This window comes from Schistocerca gregaria, chromosome 11 (genome assembly GCF_023897955.1).
Source record: "Schistocerca gregaria isolate iqSchGreg1 chromosome 11, iqSchGreg1.2, whole genome shotgun sequence".
Classification (NCBI taxonomy): Eukaryota; Metazoa; Arthropoda; class Insecta; order Orthoptera; family Acrididae; genus Schistocerca; species Schistocerca gregaria.
Window position 1 is genome coordinate 100,193,821 of NC_064930.1, and position 20,270 is coordinate 100,214,090.

Consider the following 20,270-nt stretch of genomic DNA (forward strand, 5'->3'; position numbering starts at 1 on the left):
AATACGAGGGTCAGTCAAAAAGTAATGCCTCCTATTACATAGGTTGAAAACCACAACATTGAGGATCATTTTGTCATTTTTCAATGTAATCTCCGCCCATCTCTACAGTTTTGGTCCATCTTTGAACAAGGGCATGTATCCCAGCACGGTAAAAATCACAGCTCTGCTTCCTAAGCCATTGACGCACGGATGTTTTGACGGCCTCCTCATCTTCAAAATGAATCCCACGATGAGCTTCTTTTAGTGGCCCGAACAGATGGAAGTCTGATGGTGCCAGGTCAGGGCTGTATGGGGGATGAGGCAAAACTTCCCATCCAATTTTGACAATCTCGTCAGAGGTGTGACGACTGGTGTGTGGTCTTGCATTGTCATGCAAAAGAAGAACATCTGCCATTGATTTTGTTGGGCGAACTCGCTGAAGACGTGCTTTAAGTTTTTGACGGTTGTGACGTATTGAACAGAATTTATTGTGCATCCCTGCTCCAAAAAATCAACCAGAATCACACCCTCTGTATCCCAGAAAACTGTTGCCATAACTTTCCCTGCCGATCGCACAGTTTTGAATTTTTTCTTCCTCGGCGAGCTTGTGTGACGCCACTCAATTGACTGCCTCTTTGATTCGGGTTCAAAAAAATGCACCCATGTTTCGTCCCCGGTCACAATTTTTTTCAGAAACTCATCTCCCTCCAAACGGAAGCGCTGCAAGTGTTGGGAGGCTATTGTTTTCCTTGCCTCTTTATTCTGATCGGTTAACATTCTTGGAACCCACCGTGCACAAACTTTTGAGTACCCCAATTGTTTAATAATCGTGATCACACTGCCTTTACTAAGAGAAATAATGCGACACACTTCATCTGCAGTCACCCGACGGTCACCACGAATGATGTCATCAACTTGCTGAATGTTGTGTGGAGTCACTGCACTCACCGGCCTGCCGCTCCGCTTTTCGTCAGTCAACGGTGTTTGCCCTTCAGCTTCCTTACAACGACGAACCCATCGTCTAACAGTGCTGACATCCACTGTCACAACACCATACACCTTCTTCAGTCTTTCATGAACGCGTATGGGCGTTTCACCTTCTGCATTCAAGAATTCAATCACACAACGCTGTCTCAAACGAACATCGATGTCGGCCATCTTACAAACTTCTGCTGTGCTGCCACCTGTTGACACAGAAAGTTACTACTGCAGTGGATTGCAGAAGAAGGTTTGAGGAATGGCGCCAAATTCAAATTTTTCACTTAACTTAATTTTTTTAAGTAGAAAAAAATGGGAGGCATTACTTTTTGACCGACCCTCGTAAATGAAATACAATGAGCAGTACAGTTGGTCAAAAATGGTCTGTATCATCTTTTGAGCTGGAATACCAGATGCACACCTACGTCAACATCTGGATTCTTCAGTCCGCTGTGAATGGCACGGCTGTGTACTAGAGATTTCTCCCTGGCCATTCGCTTGCGGAGGGCAGGAAGAATGAGTTCTTAAAACCCTCTGTAATCAGCGTAATCTGGCCTTCACGCAGGTAGGTGCCTTCAGCAAATTGCCAGACTCCTCACATAATATTGGTACTTGGAACTTTTGTAAGTAGTCTTTCACACGATTCTGTGTCTGTGACACTCTCTCATATGGCCAACAAACCCGTGCTGATTCGTTTTGCCCCTTATATACACGAGGGGAGTTTGAAAAGTCCGTGCAAAGCCCAAGAGATGGCACGACCAGCGCATATCGAGTTCGTGTTTAGTTAGTAGCATCTTTGGAAAGAACGCACACCAAGTTTCAGCCATACTGGTCTATTTCTTTGTGTTTGGCATTCGTGTGAACCAAGGAAGTGAAGTGATTGTCAAAAAATGAACGAAAAAGAATATCATGTGGTGATTAAACATTACTTAATGAAAGGCAAAACGCCTCAGGAGACTAAAGAGAAGCTTGATAAACATTACTGTGGCTATGCACCTTTGAACAGAACAGTTTATAAGTGGTTTCAAATTTTCGGAGTGGCCATGTGGGGACAGGTGATGCTCAACGTTCTGGACGCCCTGTGGAGGTTACGACTCCAGAAATTATTGATAAAATCCATGATATGATGAAGGATGAGAGAAGAGTTAAGGTGTTTGAGATTGCTAGTGCTGTGGGCACCTCGAATGAACGGGTACGTAATATTTTGCATGAATAAAAAAATGGTTCACATGGCTCTGAGCACTATGGGACTTAACATCTATAGTCATCAGGCCCCTAGAGCTTAGAACTACTTAAACCTAACTAACCTAAGGACATCACACGACACCCAGCCATCACGAGGCAGAGAAAATCCCTGACCCCTCCGGGAATCGAACCCGGGAACCCGGGCGTGGGAAGCGAGAACGCTACCGCACGACCACGACATGCGGCCTTGCATGAATATTTGGACATGAGAAAGCTATTTGCAAGATGGATTCCACGATTGCTCACGCTTGACCAAAAACGGAATCGTGTGAAGTGTTGCAAGGATGGTTTGCAGCTGTCAAGGAAGAATCTGCAGGACTCTAAGTGTCGTTTCGTCACTGTGGGTGAAACATGGATACATTACTATACTCCTGAGACCAAACAAGAATCTAAACAATGGGTTACCAAGAGAGAATTTGCACCAAAAAAGGAGAAGACCCTTCCTTCGGCCAGAAAGGTTATGGCGACTGTCTTCTGGGATTTGCAAGGGATAATCGTCATCGACTATCTGGAAAAGGCTAAGATTATTACAGGCGCATATTATTCATCGTTATTGGACCGTTTGAAGACCAAGCTGCAAGAAAAACACAGGCGATTGGACCGCAAATAAGTCCCTTTCCATCAAGACAATGCACCAGCACACACCTCAACCAGTGTTGTCGCAAAATTAATGTAAATAGGATTCCAACTCGTTTCACATCCCCCCTATTCTCCAGACTTGACTCTCTCGGAGACTAGGTCGAAAAATAAAAAAGTTTACCCCAAACACGTAAGTAGTTTTTATTTTTGCACGGACCTTTCAAACGCCCTCATACATACACCTAGAATAACTCAGAAAGTGTGATATTAACTGAAAAGTTTGTGGGACAAATGTTGCATGGGACAAGGGAGCCATAATATGACGTTGGTTTTTTGTTGCTATGTAGGATCGCATCAGGGATATGAATATCAACTTTGTTTTTTAAATGGGATGCTATAGTTTGGTACTTATTTTCTGTTAGTGGCTTTCGAGACGAATCCAATGATGCGTAATAGTAAGGTCTTTGAAGGTCAACAAAGGTCAAAATGGTGGCATGAACAACAATCTACAGAAGGTGTTCGATGTGATGGCCATTGGAATCAATACAGTACTGCATTCTTCTTATCGTGGATTGAGTGGTATTCCTTATCACTTCAGCACTTATCGAAGCACATGCTCTGACAATTCTCTCTCGCATATCGTGCAAATAGTAAATATTCGCCGAATATGGCGTATCCATCTAACGTCTCACTGGCATGTAAACACCGTTCGATGGTTTCGCAATACAACACTAATAGTAACGATAAGACTTGTATCGACGAATCAACCGAATGTGAATGATGTATTGCTTCGAAGAACAACTCGATATGCTTCTCATTTACGGAGAATGCCAAAGAAATTCAGTGAAAGGTATAGACTTATACACTGAAAGATATCCTCAACGTGCTCACCCTACACGTTGTACATTTAAATATGTCTAAAACTGAGAACAACTGGATCATATGTGATCTGAGGCTTTCCCAGAGAATGTGCTGTATCCAAGGTTCTCGCGTGTCCAACAGGATCCGATCGTTGAAGTTCCGCGATATTTCGGCGAATAACCGTTCCGCCATCATCAGCACCACTTCATAGTACTACCTTTGACAATGCACCAATGTTTGTAATACTGTGCGCTTCTGTACCTGCACGCCACCAGCCATCATCATACAGCACAGGTCTGTGTGGGTGGGTTTCCTGTAGACGCTGTGGACAAGGCACCCATTTCGTTTACTGTGGACGGTGACGTCGAGGAACTGCAATGCATTATCTTTTTCCACCTCCATGGTGAACTGGATGTTACTGTTGTTCTAGGCGCTACAGTCTGCAACAGCGCGACCGCTACAGTCGCAGGTTCGAATCCTGCCTCGGGCGTGGATGTGTGTGATGTCCTTAGGTTAGTTAGGTTTAAGTAGTTCTAAGTCCTAGGGGACTGATGACATCAGATGTTAAGTCCCACAGTGCTCAGAGCCATTTGAACCATTTACTGTTGATGCCATTGAGGTGTTCCAAAAACTCGTCTAGTTTCTCGAGTTCGTGTGGCCAAATGACGACCGTGCCGTCAACGTATCGAGAGAAACACTTCAGCTTCAATGGCAATATCCTGAAAAGTCTCCAGGAAGAGGTTTGCAACAGCTGGAGCCAACGGGCTACCCATTACTACGCCGTCTGTCTGATCGTAATACTGGCCTTTGTACACGAAATATAGTGTGCCTAAATAGCTCGACCACGTACTGGGAAATTGGGCGCAAAGAGTCTTTGACAGGCCCATTTGTAAACAGCGCAACTACATCAAAACTGAACATAACATCATGCTCACCAAGGCGTAGACGTTTTAAGGTGTCATGCAAATCCAACACCTTCCATGACATGATAGCAAATCCGGCAATATGTCACATAGCTCTGATTAAATCAGTCAACGAGTGAGCAAATGGAATACCACAGACTAACACAAGAACGTCTAAATGCATGTCGTACTTTCCCACTGTGAAACAGATGCAGTTCCGAGGGGAGAAACGAGAACAGAAGCCGAGAGCAGAGCCGTGTTAAGCTAGAAGGCCCTACGATAAGAGCGGGACAATGGGAGACCTGCATCGTCGGCCGACCGCCAAGAGGTCCATCAGCCAGCCCATGTTAAAAGATAGAGCCCTCCAGAAGGACACTATAGATGTTACGATAACACTAAAAGGGCCACACTAGCTGCAGGTTTTAGCGTGAGACTTTCTGGCGTCTCTGTTACGTAGCAAACATTAAAAACATTGCCCTACCACGAAAAGTATAACGTTTGTAATTGGATAGCCAGAATTTATATAGGTGGAGCTTAAGGTTAACATTGAAACGCTGATTGGCCAGTTGAAAACACAGCTATATACCTTTTTCTTAAAACAACTTCGGTAAACAGTAGTAAGGAGAAGTTCGAGAGAGTTGCTACCGAGACGGCGAGGAGTGTGGAGCTATGCCGCCCGCCGAACGTGACACTGCCTAACCACCGACAAGGTAATGAATGCACGCGATGCCGCATAAGGGCGCATAAGGCATCACTCAGAACTGCAGAAGTCTCATCTGTTACACCCCCTTTTTGGGTAATACTAATGTCGATCGTCAATTAAAGCTCATGGTGTTCACATTTGCCAATTGAAGTAAAAATCTGAAACGCGATGATTTCTCTGTTATACAATTATTGAGAAGCCACATCAGCCACTGTAGTTTACGACAAGTTAGATGAGTAATTAAAGATAATTGAGCGTCGCTGTAGAGCATTTTTGATAGTTTTCTCTTTTGTGGAACTTAATTTAAACCCAGATTATAGATGTGGTATGGCATAGGTCATCCTTCGATCCATTGTAGAACTTGGAAACCCATCCAGGGAATATTCGTTCACATTTTTGTTGAACGCAGTTGGTTTTTATCATCGTGTATCAAAACATTTCCTTTTATCAATAGTGCAATTTATAAACAATGTTTTGTGAGTAGAATAAAAATTCCAATGGTAAACTTAGCTGCTTTTTCGACGTTATTTCACCAGCTAACTAAAAATAGGAAAGCCTTGAACCCCTTCCACTAAATTTAGTTAGTATTAAGATTCTTTTACAGGGAGTGCAGTGGAGCTGACGCTGAGATCATTAAGTACTTGGTTGTATCGTCGCTAGTCTCACTGAGCTCTTCTGAAGTCTACATGTCATGTGTGGTCTGGCGTCTCCTTACCAGCAGCAGGTCCCAGGCTCAAACTAGTCAATTGCCTAAAAAACACGCTCAGAGCGTAGTTGCGCGAAAGTGGTAGGGAGACACGATATAGAACAAACAGACACGACGCAGAATGTTAGAGGGTCGGCGTGATTAGAACGGATTTGGCAGTGTTAGTGAGAGGCACGGCCGGATGCCCTTCCTGCCGCAACCGCGTACCCCCCGGGACGGAATCAGTGTACCCCAACTGTCTGCGACTAGTGGAAATCGTGAAATAGTGCGGACGTGTTTGAAATGCCTGTGACGCGTGTGACATAGGCGGAACGTGGGGACCAGCCCGGTATTCACGTAGGGGGATGTGGAAAACCCCCTAAAAACCACATCCAGGCTGGCCGGCACACCGGCCCCCGTCGTTAATCCTACCCGAGACCAGGAAGCAGCAGGTTAGTGCTCTCTGCTACCCTGGCAGGTTAATAAATGCAAATTATCTCCACATACAATATTTAATTGTTTGATATAAGACTGATTAAGCCTTTGTTGAAATACTGGAGGGAGGTGCGTGTGTCTCAGTAGCCATACCACTCAGGTCATCGCTGACTGTCAGAGACAGGCTGTCTAATAGTGTGAGCGTGTCTCAGTAGCCATACCACCCAGGTCATCGCTGACTGTCAGAGACAGGCTGTCTAATAGTGTGAGCAAGAGCGGCTTCCCCGTTTCCCTATCCCTGGCCACATCTGCCCAAAGTCGCACAGTTTTCCGACTGTCCACTAGCTTTCCCCGCTGTCCGTGGATCTGTTGCTACCCACTGCTAACAATCTGAATGTGTGGCCAGAAGCGCCCGGCTCCCTGCACATTACCGACTTCCCCACCACTGCTGGAGCAGCTCATTTGTAGGAGGTTACTGACCGCAGTGTGAGAGCTTGAGGGTGTCCCAGGAGTGGATGGAGTTGTCGTCGGCGCCAGCCAGCAGATACCGGCCGGACAGGGAGAGCCCGCAGCAGGTGAACCCGGGACCGCCCTTGCCAGCCGGCGTCTCGTAGCGAGCCACCTGCTGGTCAGACCGCAGGTCCCACAGACGAGCAGACTTGTCTTCAGACGCCGTCGAGAACGCCTGGCCCCCCGGGTGGAACTGAAACACACACAGACCGCGCGCCTGAACTCGTGCACTGAGCACAGTGGCTACGCAGGTACATATACTCCGCTCGTATAAGAATAAACCTCATGTAAACATTACACTGTAAACATTGTACAAACAGAAAGAAAGATTCATCTGTAGCAAGAAGCCATATGCTTGAATAATTTCTGGAATCTCAACTGCAGATTTTTCAGCGCTCATTTAACTTTAGGACTCTCCTGTAGAAGGAGCAAAACTGGACTTGTACCACTACTGAAATAAGCCCTTCATATACACTACTCGACATTAAAATTGCTACGCGAAGAAGAAATACAGATGATAAATGGGTATTCAATGGACAAATATATTATATTATAACTGACATGTGATTACATTTTCACGCAATTTCGGTGTATAGATCCTGAGAAATCAGTACCCAGAGAAACCACCTCTGGGCGTAATAATGGCCTTGATACGCCTGGGCATTGAGTCAAACTGAGCTCTGATGGCGTGTACAGGTACAACTGCCTATGCAGCTTCAACACGATACCACAGTTCATCAAGAGTAGTGACTGGTGAATTGTGACGAGCCAGTTGCTCGGCCACCATTGACCAGACGTTTTCAGTTGCTGAGAGATCTGGAGAATGTGCTGGACAGGGCAGCAGTCCAACATTTTCTGTATCCAGAAAGGCTCATAAGGGACCTGCAACATGCAGTCGTGCATTATCCTGCTGAAGTGTAGGGTTTCGCTGGGATTGAATGTAGGGTAGAGCAACGGGTCGTAACACATCTGAAATGAAACGTCCAGCGTTCAAAGCGCCGCCAATTCGAACAAGAGGTGACCGATATGTGTAAGCATTGGCACCCCATACTGTCACCCCAGGTGATACGCCTGTATGGCGGTTCCAAACGCTGCAGCCTGGAACCGCGCGAACATTACAGTTGCAGGTTCGAATCCTGCCTCGGGCATGGATTTGTGTGATGTCCTTCGGTTAGTTAGGTTTAAGTAGTTCTAAGTTCTAGGGGACTGATGACCATAGATGTTAAGTCCCATAGTGCTCAGAGCCATTTGAACCATTTTTTGAACGTAACGACACACACCAACGATACTGCTGACGCTGGCTGAGATAAAGGAAACAGTGGAGTGTTGGGAGAGTCCACTTGAAGGGAAGTAAACCCAGGCAGACGAAGAATCATACGGCACGCGGGGCTAACATGCAGAGAAGCGTAAGCTCGTGTGTTTGTGGGACCCTTCACAGCCGCAGTCTGGTTCAGCGGTCGCTCACTTCCTGTCAGAGAGAGGCGCCTTAAGCCGGTATTACACGAAGATCTGCCGCGAACGGTACTGGTCTATCGCGACAGCCATCTAGCAGTAGAACGGGTGAAACTACAAAAATTAGCAGACACATTATCCGCGCGCAGGAATAGAGAGCAGATCTAAACTGCCGTCAATCCGCGCATGCGCAGTAGGCAGCGATAGTTCGCGCATGCGCTGAAGTGTGTACCACGGTGATTTCTGCTTGTTGTTTGGTTATTGCTAGGCGTCTAGTGGCTAATTTGAGACGTTCGTGTTGGGGATTTTTCGCGTTGGGGTTCTTCTGCATTTTTTCCAGGAAAACAGGTTTCACAAATGCAGAAAAGAAACTTTTTTGCAGTAGACTGTTATACAGGGTGTTACAAAAAGGTACAACCAAACTTTCAGGAAACATTCCTCACACACAAATAAAGAAAAGGTGTTATGTGGACATGTGTTCGGAATCGCTTAATTTCCGTGTTAGAGCTGATTTTAGTTTCGTCAGTATGTAGTGTACTTCCTCGATTCGCGGCATGATTTCATCCAGAATATTCTAACTCTGCTGCTAGAACATGTGCCTTTACAAGTACGACACAACATGTGGTTCATGCACGATGGAGCTCCTGCACATTTCAGTCCAAGTGTTCGTACGCTTCTCGACAACAGATTCGGTGACCGACGGATTGGTAGAGGCGGACCAATTCCGTGGCCTCCACGCTCTCCTGACCTCAACCCTCTTGACTTTCATTTATGGGGGCATTTGAAAGCTCTTGTGTACGCAACCCCGGTACCAAATGTAGAGACTCTTCGTGCTCGTATTGTGGACGGCTGTGATACAATACGCCATTCGCCAGGGCTGCATCAGCGCATCAGGGATTCCATGCGACGGAGGGTGGATGCATGTATCCTCGCTAACGTACGACATTTTGAACATTTCCTGTAACAAAGTGTTTGAAGTCACGCTGGTACGTTCTGTTCCTGTGTGTTTCCATTCCATGATTAATGTGATTTGAAGAAAAGTAATAAAATGAGCTCTAACACATGTCCACATAACATGTTTTCTTTCTTTGTGTGTGAGGAATGTTTCCTGAAAGTTTGGCCGTACCTTTTTGTAACACCCTGTATACTAGCTGTTCGAGAAAGGATTTTTGTCTATTGATAGCTTTCTATTCTAGAAATGAAATGGAGCAGAGAGGAATTAAACGTCTGAAATCAGGCATACAGCGAGGAAATCGTTTCTTTCTGAGTAATATACGGTGTTTTTTGATGTGTATCGTAGTGCCTTAGTTCAAAAAAGTTCAGGTTTGATTTAGTTGCACCTCTTGCTTGATTTCAACATGCCACAAAAGAGAAACTGGCAGCGAAAGGGAGAAAGTCCTTGCAGGTTGCCCCAGTGCGACAAAAGAGGTGTGCGTATAGTCCAAAGTGTGAAAAATAACACAAGGTCACCTAAGTATTGGTCATTTAATGTGTTGCAAATTGCAGTGCATCCACAACACCTTTTGAAATGGTGGGTTGTGCTATTCTGTGGCTAAAAGCCAGACTTTTAAAAGATTCCCCATTCGCCAGGAAACGTAATGTTACAACCTGCCAGCAACATTGTAAGAGGTCCATGATAAAAGAATTTATTGCTAGCGCACTCGAGCTGATGTAATTTCGATAGGTTGCTCACGCGCTGCCTGCGATATGTAAGCTGTAAGAGAATCTGAGACCAAAGAGCAGTACTGACTGCAGTAGGAACAGTGTAGCAGTAGGAGTAAGTTGTTGATAGCGAGGAGTCGTGTCTGGTGTATCGTGTTGGCTGAGCCGGTCGTGTGCAGCGATGGCGGATCCTGAGCGTTTTAGGATAAGGTAAAAGCAGCCTAGCGCATAGTATTGTTACATCAAGTCCCATGTAAATGTTTTAAAAAAATCTGTTGATAATAATCTTTCTCATAAAAAATAACTTTTGACATTCATCTCAATTTAAGGAATTCACTAATTTCTCCAATCCTTGGCCATCCCGATTATTGTAAAGAAAAATCTGTTGTTTCTTTTTGTACATGACAAATCTATCGGCCAGCATTGCACTGAGCTGCGCCAGAAAAATTTCTTATAGGAGCAGATATATCCGCGTTATCCGGAGACCTAAATGAGATAAGATTTTTCGATTTACTCAGAATGAATTTTCAGGGCCATGACGCAGCACTGCTGACGTCCTAAATTTACTAGTTTAAATTCACAGTCATTTTATTGATAGGTTGTAAGTCTGTTGGTCACATTGTATTATTGGTAGTTTAGGGAATTTATCTGTTGGGCAGTTACACTGAATGTGAATTATACAATTATATTTTTTTACTGTTGGGAGGTTATTAAATAAATATCTTTGGGAGGTTACACTTGCCGAGAACCGGCCAGGATCGTATTTTCTTTGTGAATTTCTGAGTAGTAGTCAGATATATATCCGCTCTTATTTACACTATTGTTAAGGGTAGTTTGCATCTGGCGCAACGCATTTACTAACTTGTCATTCTTTCTTTCACAGATCATCGGCAATTTTTTGGTCTTTGTTGTAACTGTATTGTTCCATTTTTGCTTTGTCTTTGTTTGATTTTGTGCTTAAGTTTGAGTTGTGAAAATGCCGCGAAAAACTGCTAACAGTACATCGCGTTCCTTAATGGGTGAAAAAGCCGACTCTAATAATTTGACTGATAATACTAGCGACACCCAGTGTCTTGATGATAATCCTCCAGTTGCAGACAATCAGTGCGTGCCGATCAATAGTAATGATTTTAATGCTAATGATGAGCAAACAAATTCAATTGTGTCCTCTGTTAATTTAACGACAATGGATGACACGGCACTTTCCGTTACAATGAACGCTATCCAGTTTGACACGCCTGATTTGCAAAATTTACGTAGCGAACAGTTAATTATTCCTAACGAAGGTGAACAATGTACTCAAAATACGTCAGATTTGTTTGATTCCGATGTAGTGAACCAACAGTGCTCATCCAATTAGCAAACCTTTTCGCGAGTCAGACAATCACCAAATGGTTACACAAAACGTGACATATGCAGATACATCATCACACAGCACAGAAAATAGAGTCGCTAATTTTGGGTTGGATCAAGTTATGGCTTTATTACTACAACTCAGTGAAAAACACGACAACCTTAATGAATCGAACAAACAATGAAAATCTCAAACAGTTGAATGAAAAACAAGACAACCTTAATGAATCGAACAAACAACTTAATGAGAATCTCAAACAGTCGAATGAAAACCATGACAGGTCGTTCAAACAAATTAATGAAAAACTTGACACCTCTATTGAACAGCTTACTGAACAGATTACAGCCGTTGCGGAGCAATGTAATGGAACTAAAAAACAATTACGTGAGGAAATTAAGGCATGCGCCAGGAATAATAGTGAAGAGATACGCAATACACATGCTGCCACAACTAAATTACTTAGAGATGAAAGTAGTGCAGTCGCTAACCAGTGTTCTGAAAACGCAACACAGTTACGCGACGAGTTTAAATTAATGTCAGCAGAACTTTCACACACTCTGGATGCGAAAGTCGATAAGTAATTTGAAAAATAGAACAGCCAAATTGACGAACGTTTTAAAGTGACAGAGGCGAAAAATGTTGCAGTCTCTAACACGTCACAGCATATGCCACATTCCGAACATTTGTCACACTCACACAGCCAGTATAATTTAGCTAATTTACAGAGAGTACGTGACTTAGAATCTGAACAGACACAGACAAATAGATTCTCATACAATCCTGAACCTGTTCAGACATTCAGAGACGATAATTTTGATTACAAGCACTTTTTATCCGTTAGGAAATTTAAAGTATTTAAAAATGACGGAACGCAGATTCACCCTTTGGATTGGATACAACAATTTAGCTTTGCTTTTCCACCAACTTGGACCGCAACACACAAAATTGAACTTATTTGCAGTTTTTTGGAAGGCGAACCCGCAACTCGTATGAGACCGATCGCGAGACAGTGCTACTCGGTAGTAGAATTTCAGAATGCTTTTCTGTCAGTGTATTGGTCGAAGACGACACAGCGTGGAATCAAGAATCAATTAATTAGCTTACCGAATTATGAGAACTCAAATTTTCCAACTGTCACGCAATTTTTTTGAGTACATGGTCCAACAAAACCAATACTTACGTGAGCCGTATAGTGAATCAGCACTTATCCAATTGTGTATTTCTAAATTACCACGATCGTTAAGAGTATCTCTTTTAACAGGACAGCAGAAAGAAAATGTTTCGGCATTTAGAGATCTGTTACAGCTTTTGGAAGTTCAGCAATCGGACTATTCTTTCATAAACAAAAATGTTTCACACCATAACCAAGGCCGACAAGCATACGGCAATTACGATCAGCCACGCTATTTTAATAGCAAAGGTGATAGACGCTCCAGGACTGACAACCACCAGAATTTTAATAACAGACAACATTTTAATTATCAGTATCATCAAAATTATCAGCAACAGCAAACACATTTTGGCAATAATAGAGGCTTTTCACCACAAGAGCAACAAAACTAGCCGGTTAGCATACCTAACCAACAATGTAATGTGCAAGGTCAAACAAGCTTTAATGTTTCGCCGCCTACACGTATAGCGTCGGCTCCACCAAATAGTAACGCACAGCTACAAGGAAATCACTACGTACAGAGAACACACCATTTCAACTCATATCGCAACGCGCCGTATAGCAACGATTATTATGACAGACGTAAGAGTAATGAGCACAGTTTTCAGCGTAACAGTCGGTCTTACCAGCAGCAGAATCATCGGCAACAACAGGTTATCATGAATGAACCTGACAGTAGGTGTCATCCCGAACCTAATGCGTCAGGACGAAATAGCAGAACAGTACAAATACACTCCTGGAAATGGAAAAAAGAACACATTGACACCGGTGTGTCAGACCCACCATACTTGCTCCGGACACTGCGAGAGGGCTGTACAAGCAATGATCACACGCACGGCACAGCGGACACACCAGGAACCGCGGTGTTGGCCGTCGAATGGCGCTAGCTGCGCAGCATTTGTGCACCGCCGCCGTCAGTGTCAGCCAATTTGCCGTGGCATACGGAGCTCCATCGCAGTCTTTAACACTGGTAGCATGCCGCAATGCCACTTCCCAGCAAATTAGGGACACTGTTGCTCCTGGGGTATCGGCGAGGACCATTCGCAACCGTCTCCATGAAGCTGGGCTACGGTCCCGCACACCGTTAGGCCGTCTTCCGCTCACGCCCCAACATCGAGCAGCCCGCCTCCAGTGGTGTCGCGACAGGCGTGAATGGAGGGACGAATGGAGACGTGTCGTCTTCAGCGATGAGAGTCGCTTCTGCCTTGGTGCCAATGGTGGTCGTATGCGTGTTTGGCGCCGTGCAGGTTAGCGCCACAATCAGGACTGCATACGACCGAGGCACACAGGGCCAACACCCGGCATCATGGTGTGGGGAGCGATCTCCTACACTGGCCGTACACCTCTGGTGATCGTCGAGGGGACACTGAATAGTGCACGGTACATCCAAACCGTCATCGAACCCATCGTTCGACCATTCCTAGACCGGCAAGGGAACTTGCTGTTCCATCAGGACAATGCACGTCCGCATGTATCCCGTGCCACCCAACGTGCTCTAGAAGGTGTAAGTCAACTACCCTGGCCAGCAAGATCTCCGGATCTGTCCCCCATTGAGCATGTTTGGGACTGGATGAAGCGTCGTCTCACGCGGTCTGCACGTCAAGCACGAACGCTGGTCCAACTGAGGCGCCAGGTGGAAATGGCATGGCAAGCCGTTCCACAGGACTACATCCAGCATCTCTACGATCGTCTCCATGGGAGAATAGCAGTCTGCATTGCTGCGAAAGGTGGATATACACTGTACTAGTGCCGACATTGTGCATGCTCTGTTGCCTGTGTCTATGTGCCTGTGGTTCTGTCAGTGTGATCATGTGATGTATCTGACCCCAGGAATGTGTGAATAAAGTTTCCCCTTCCTGGGACAATGAATTCACAGTGTTCTTATTTCAATTTCCAGGAGTGTAGTTGAAATGCCACAGCATCCTCCCGCAAATAACGGCACGTCAGAAAGAATTTGACTAGATACAGTACAGGTTGCATCTTCCAACAACGTAAGCTCTACTTTTTGACACGCAGAATGTTTTTCACGAAAATGTTATTACTTATGACGACATCCGAGACAAATTTTTGCTTTAAAAACCAGTTATTCAAAAAGCCATTTCCCACCCTGTAATTGAAGTAAAGATTGGAGCATTCACATTTTCAGCAGTAATCGATTCTGGATCACCTATGTCAGTTATAAATGAAGAAACTTTCAGCGAATGTAACAAAGAGAATACCTATCCTACGTTACCATTAGGCAAAACTGAAGTAAAAGGAGCAGTATCTGGTAAAATTACAGACACACTTATCGTTTTGTATTCCAGGTCATACGTTCCACTCAAATTTTTGGATTGTTCCCTTATTGACAACAGACGCTATTTTAGGCACGAATTTTTTGGTACAACACGACGCAATTATTGGATTTCAAAATTCCTATTTAATGTTAAAGGATGAAAATGTACAATTGGCATTAGAATTTCAGCACTCTTTATCTGCAGAAGAACAAACAATTAATCGGACAGAGGTCATTTCAGCATCACGTAATATAGACTGTCATTCCACATTGTCCACAGATACGTACGTACACAACTACAATACATCAGACGAAGCCGACTATGACGTTATGCAAATGAAAAAAATGGTTTAAATGGCTCTGAGCACTATGGGACTCAACTGCTGTGGTCATCAGTCCCCTAGAACTTAGAACTACTTAAACCTAACTAACCTAAGGACATCACACACATCCATGCCCGAGGCAGGATTCGAACCTGCGACCGTAGCAGTCGCACGGTTCCGGGCTGCGCGCCTAAGAACCACGAGACCACCGCGGCCGGTTTATGCAAATCATTTCTGATAAAGTAAAACAAAGCAGCGCAAATACAGACGACGAACGTAAGCAAGTACGCAAAATTCTTTTACAGCAAGCTGCAGTTTTTGACAACTTCCCTGGTACTATGTCCGGTTTTATGTATGAATTTCAAGTTAAACAGCACGAGACATTTAAAGCCGAACATTATCCTATTCCTTATATCTACAGAGAACAAGTTAAGAAAGAATTACAAGCTATGCTAGACCACGGGATTATTGAACTGGCAGTTAGTCCGTACATAAACCCGCTCCATATTGTTAAGAAAAAGGATGGCTCACTTCGGCTCGTACTTGATTCGCGTCACATCAATGACATTATTATTAATGAAACAGAAATTTCATGGTACTGCTGTTTATTCCACATTAGATTTGAAATCGGGACTTTGGCAAATTCAGCTCCATCCGAACTGCAGAAAGTACACAGCATTTCTCTGTTTTGGTGACTGTTATCAGTTTTGTAAATCACAACGTATGTAGACTACATCCTTATTGCAGAAGCTAACTGGTCTGAACACAGTTTGATTCTTGAACAACTGTTACAAACTTTTCGTGCGCAAGGACTCACAGTGAATCTTAGCAAACCTCACTTTGGCAAAACTTGTATAAAATTTCTTGGACATGTAATTTCAGCAGAAGGCATAGCGCCTGACCCGGAAAAACTTCAAGCTTTACGTGACATTACTGTTCCAACGACAAAGAAACAACTGCGCAGCTTTCTGGGATTAATTAACTTTTTCCGTAAATTTATCCATTACTCTGCTTTAGACACTCCTAGATTATGCCAACTGACGGGCAAAAACGCTATTTGGTCCTGGGATAGACAAACACAGTCTGAATTTGTCAATCTGAAACAAGCTTTGTTGAACGCACCACTTTTATCACACCCTGATCCTACCAGAAATTTTTCCATTGCCACCGGCAGTTCTGACACAGCTTTAGGCGTACACATTTTTCAGCAAATTGAAGAAGACGGTACTACAGTAATTAAAAACATCGCCTTTGCAAATCGCATTCTGTCACCTGCTGAACGCAATTATTCTGTCACAGAACTTGAAACATTATGTGTTGTATGGGCATTTACGAGATTTAGGCATTTTCTTTATGAATGACATACTACCGTTTACACAGACCATAGAGCTATACAGTTTTTACTTTCAGCTAAATTTACACATGACAGGTTAAGCAGATAGAAACTTTATTAACAGGAATTTAATTTTACAGTTGTTCACATTCCCGGTACACAAAATATTGTAGCAGACGCACTATCCCGTTCTCTCAGCAACAATCAGCAAGACATCGCAACGAACTTCTGCCAAGCAAATTTTAGCGTCATGTATATTCAACAAGTCGCGTTTGAAAATTTCATTTCATCGTCATTACGAGACATAGCACAAGAGCAGAACAAATACAACGTATGGAAAGAAATAAACACCTTTGGCAAGATAGGAATAACGTTACCATTAGAAACCATTACACTGTACGCAATAATATTCTGTTTCGCCGCTCTCACCCTGACAGCAACAACTGGTTATTTATTATATATTCCTGACGAACTTGTTAACAAATTAATTTGGTATACTCATTTAAGTTACGCACATTACGGAGCCAAAAAAGTTTTCTTATACTAAGACGGAAATGTTATTTTGCCAGCATGGAGAAACGTATTCGACGAGTTTTAGCGTCATGTAAAACCTGCCAGAAAGCTAAATCAGACACGACTTCACATATTCCTCTGTTACATCCCACTGAACCCGTTAAATTGAGACACATGGCCGCTGTAGACATTTTGGGACCGATTCCCAGAACTAATAGAGGTTTTTGTTACATCTTTCTCGCTGTTGAACTCAACTTCGAAATTTGTTACCTTCACTCTGTTACGCAAAGCTACTGCTAAATCTGTTTCGAATGCATTTGTAAAATATTTTCTATTTCATGTAGGGCATGTATTGAAAGTAAATTCCGACAATGGACCACAATTTCGATCTGCGATATGGACACGTATGTTACGAGCTAGAAACATTTCTCCGATCTATATACCCAGGTATCACGCTTCTTCGAACCCTTCTGAACGACTAATGAAAGAAATTGGTAAACTATGTAGAATATACTGCCATAAAAACATATTGATTAGGACACACATATACTCTCATTCCAGGATGTAATTAACTCCATACCAAATGAATCTACACTCCTGCAAATGGAAAAAAGAACACATTGACACCGGTGTGTCAGACCCACCATACTTGCTTCGGACACTGCGAGAGGGCTGTAGAAGCAATGATCACACGCACGGCACAGCGGACACACCAGGAAACGCGGTGTTGGCCGTCGAATGGCGCTAGCTGCGCAGCATTTGTGCACTGTCGCCGTCAGTGTCAGCCAGTTTGCCGTGGCATACGGAGCTCCATCGCAGTCTTTTTTAACACTGGTAGCATGCCGCGACAGCGTGGACGTGAACCGTATGTGCAGTTGACGGACTTTGAGCGAGGGCGTATAGTGGGCGTGCGGGGGGCCGGGTGGACGTACCGCCGAATTGCTCAACACGTGGGGCGTGAGGTCTCCACAGTATATCGATATTGTCGCCAGTGGTCGGCGGAAGGTGCACGTGCCCGTCGACCTGGGACCGGACCGCAGCGACGCACGGATGCACGCCAAGACCGTAGGATCCTACGCAGTGCCGTAGGGGACCGCACCGCCACTTCCCAGCAAATTAGGGACACTGTTGCTCCTGGGGTATCGGCGAGGACCATTCGCAACCGTCTCCATGAAGCTGGGCTACGGTCCCGCACACCGTTAGGCCGTCATCCGCTCACGCCCCCACATCGTGCAGCCCGCCTCCAGTGGTGTCGCGACAGGCGTGAATGGAGGGACGAATGGAGACGTGTCGTCTTCAGCGATTAGAGTCGCTTCTGCCTTGGTGCCAGTGATGGTCGTATGCGTGTTTGGCGCCGTGCAGGTGAGCGCCACAATCAGGACTGCATACGACCGAGCCACACAGGGCCAACACCCGGCATCATGGTGTGGGGAGCGATCTCCTACACTGGCCGTACACCTCTGGTAATGGTCGAGGGGACACTGAATAGTGCACGGTACATCCTAACCGTCATCGAACCCATCGTTCTACCATTCCTAGACTGGCAAGGGAACTTGCTGTTCCAACAGGACAATGCACGTCCGCATGTATCCCGTACCACCCAACGTGCTCTAGAAGGTGTAAGTCAACTACCCTGGCCAGCAAGATCTCCGGATCTGTCCCCCATTGAGCATGTTTGGGACTGGATGAAGCGTCGTCTCACGCGGTCTGCACGTCCAGCACGAACGCTGGTCCAATTGAGGCGCCAGGTGGAAATGGCATGGCAAGCCGTTCCACAGGACTACATCCAGCATCTCTACGATCGTCTCCATGGGAGAATAGCAGCCAGCATTGCTGCGAAAGGTGGATATACACTGTACTAGTGCCGACATTGTGCATGCTCTGTTGCCTGTGTCTATGTGCCTGTGGTTCTGTCAGTGTGATCATGTGATGTATCTGACCCCAGGAATGTGTCAATAAAGTTTCCCCTTCCTGGGACAATGAATTCACGGTGTTCTTATTTCAATTTCCTTGAGTGTACTATGATATCTCCGACTGCTATATTAAAAAAATGTTGAACCACCTAACAAAATTAAAAAATTAGTATGTTTTCCTACATCTCGTCGACTACGGCACCATGGAATAATTGACATTGCATTCAACAACATCAAACGTGCCGCAGAGCACCGAAGAAGACTGCAAAAACAGGTTTGTATACGCCGTGACTTTCACATAGGACAGAAGATATTAGTACTTTTTTTCTTGGTCATCAGTCTACTGACTGGTTTGATGCGGCTCGCCACGTATTCCTTTCCTGTGCTAACCTCTTCATCTCAGAGTAGCACTTGCAACCTACGTCCTCAATTATTTGCTTGACGTATTCCAGTCTCTGTCTTCCTCTACAGTTTTTGCCCTCTACAGCTCCCTCTAGTACCATGGAAGTCATGTCTTAGCAGATGTCCTATCATCCTGTCCCTTCTCCTTATCAGTGTTTTCCACATATTCCTTTCCTCTCCGATTCTGCGTAGAATCTCCTCATTCCTTACCTTATAAGTCCACCTAATTTTCAACATTCGTCTATAGCACCACATCTCAAATGCTTGGACTCTCTTCTGTTCCGGTTTTCCCACAGTCCATGTTTCACTACTATACAATGCTGTACTCCAGACGTACATCCTCAGAAATGTCTTCCTCAAATTAAGGCCGGTATTTGATATTAGTAGACTTCTCTTGGCCAGAAATGCCTTTTTTGCCATAGCGAGTCTGCTTTTGATGTCCTCCTTGCTCCGTCCGTCATTGGTTATTTTACTGCCTAGGTAGCGGAATTCCTTAACTTCATTGACTTCGTGACCATCAATCCTGATGTTAAGTTTCTCGCTGTTCTCATTTCTACTACTTCTCATTACCTTCGTCTTTCTCCGATTTACTCTCAAACCATACTGTGTACTCATTAGACTGTTCATTCCGTTCAGCAGAATTCTTCTTCACTTTCACTCAGGATAGCAATGTCATCAGCGAATCGTATCATTGATATCCTTTCACCTTGTATTTTAATTCCACTCCTGAACCTTTCTTTTATTTCCATAATTGCTTCCTCGATGTACAGATTGAAGAGTAGGGGCGAAAGGCTACAGCCTTGTCTTACACCCTTCTTAATACGAGCACTTCGTTCTTGATCGTCCACTCTTATTATTCCCTCTTGGTTGTTGTACATATTGTATATGACCCGTCTCTCCCTGTAGCTTACCCCTACTTTTTTCAGAATCTCGAACAGCTTGCACCATTTTATATCGTCGAACGCTTTTTCCAGGTCGACAAATCCTATGAACAT

General features: G+C 44.4%; 1 protein-coding gene across 1 annotated transcript in view; it reads right to left on the bottom strand.

Annotated features, from left to right (window-relative positions):
* The window catches only part of LOC126295103 (guanine nucleotide-binding protein subunit beta-2), a 190,056-nt gene that overhangs the window by 11,078 nt on the left and 158,708 nt on the right, over positions 1 to 20,270 (bottom strand). Inside the window, exon 7 of the mRNA XM_049987358.1 lies at positions 6,848 to 7,070. Coding sequence (XP_049843315.1) covers positions 6,848 to 7,070 — 223 coding nt within the window. The remainder of the gene's footprint in view (positions 1 to 6,847; positions 7,071 to 20,270) is intronic.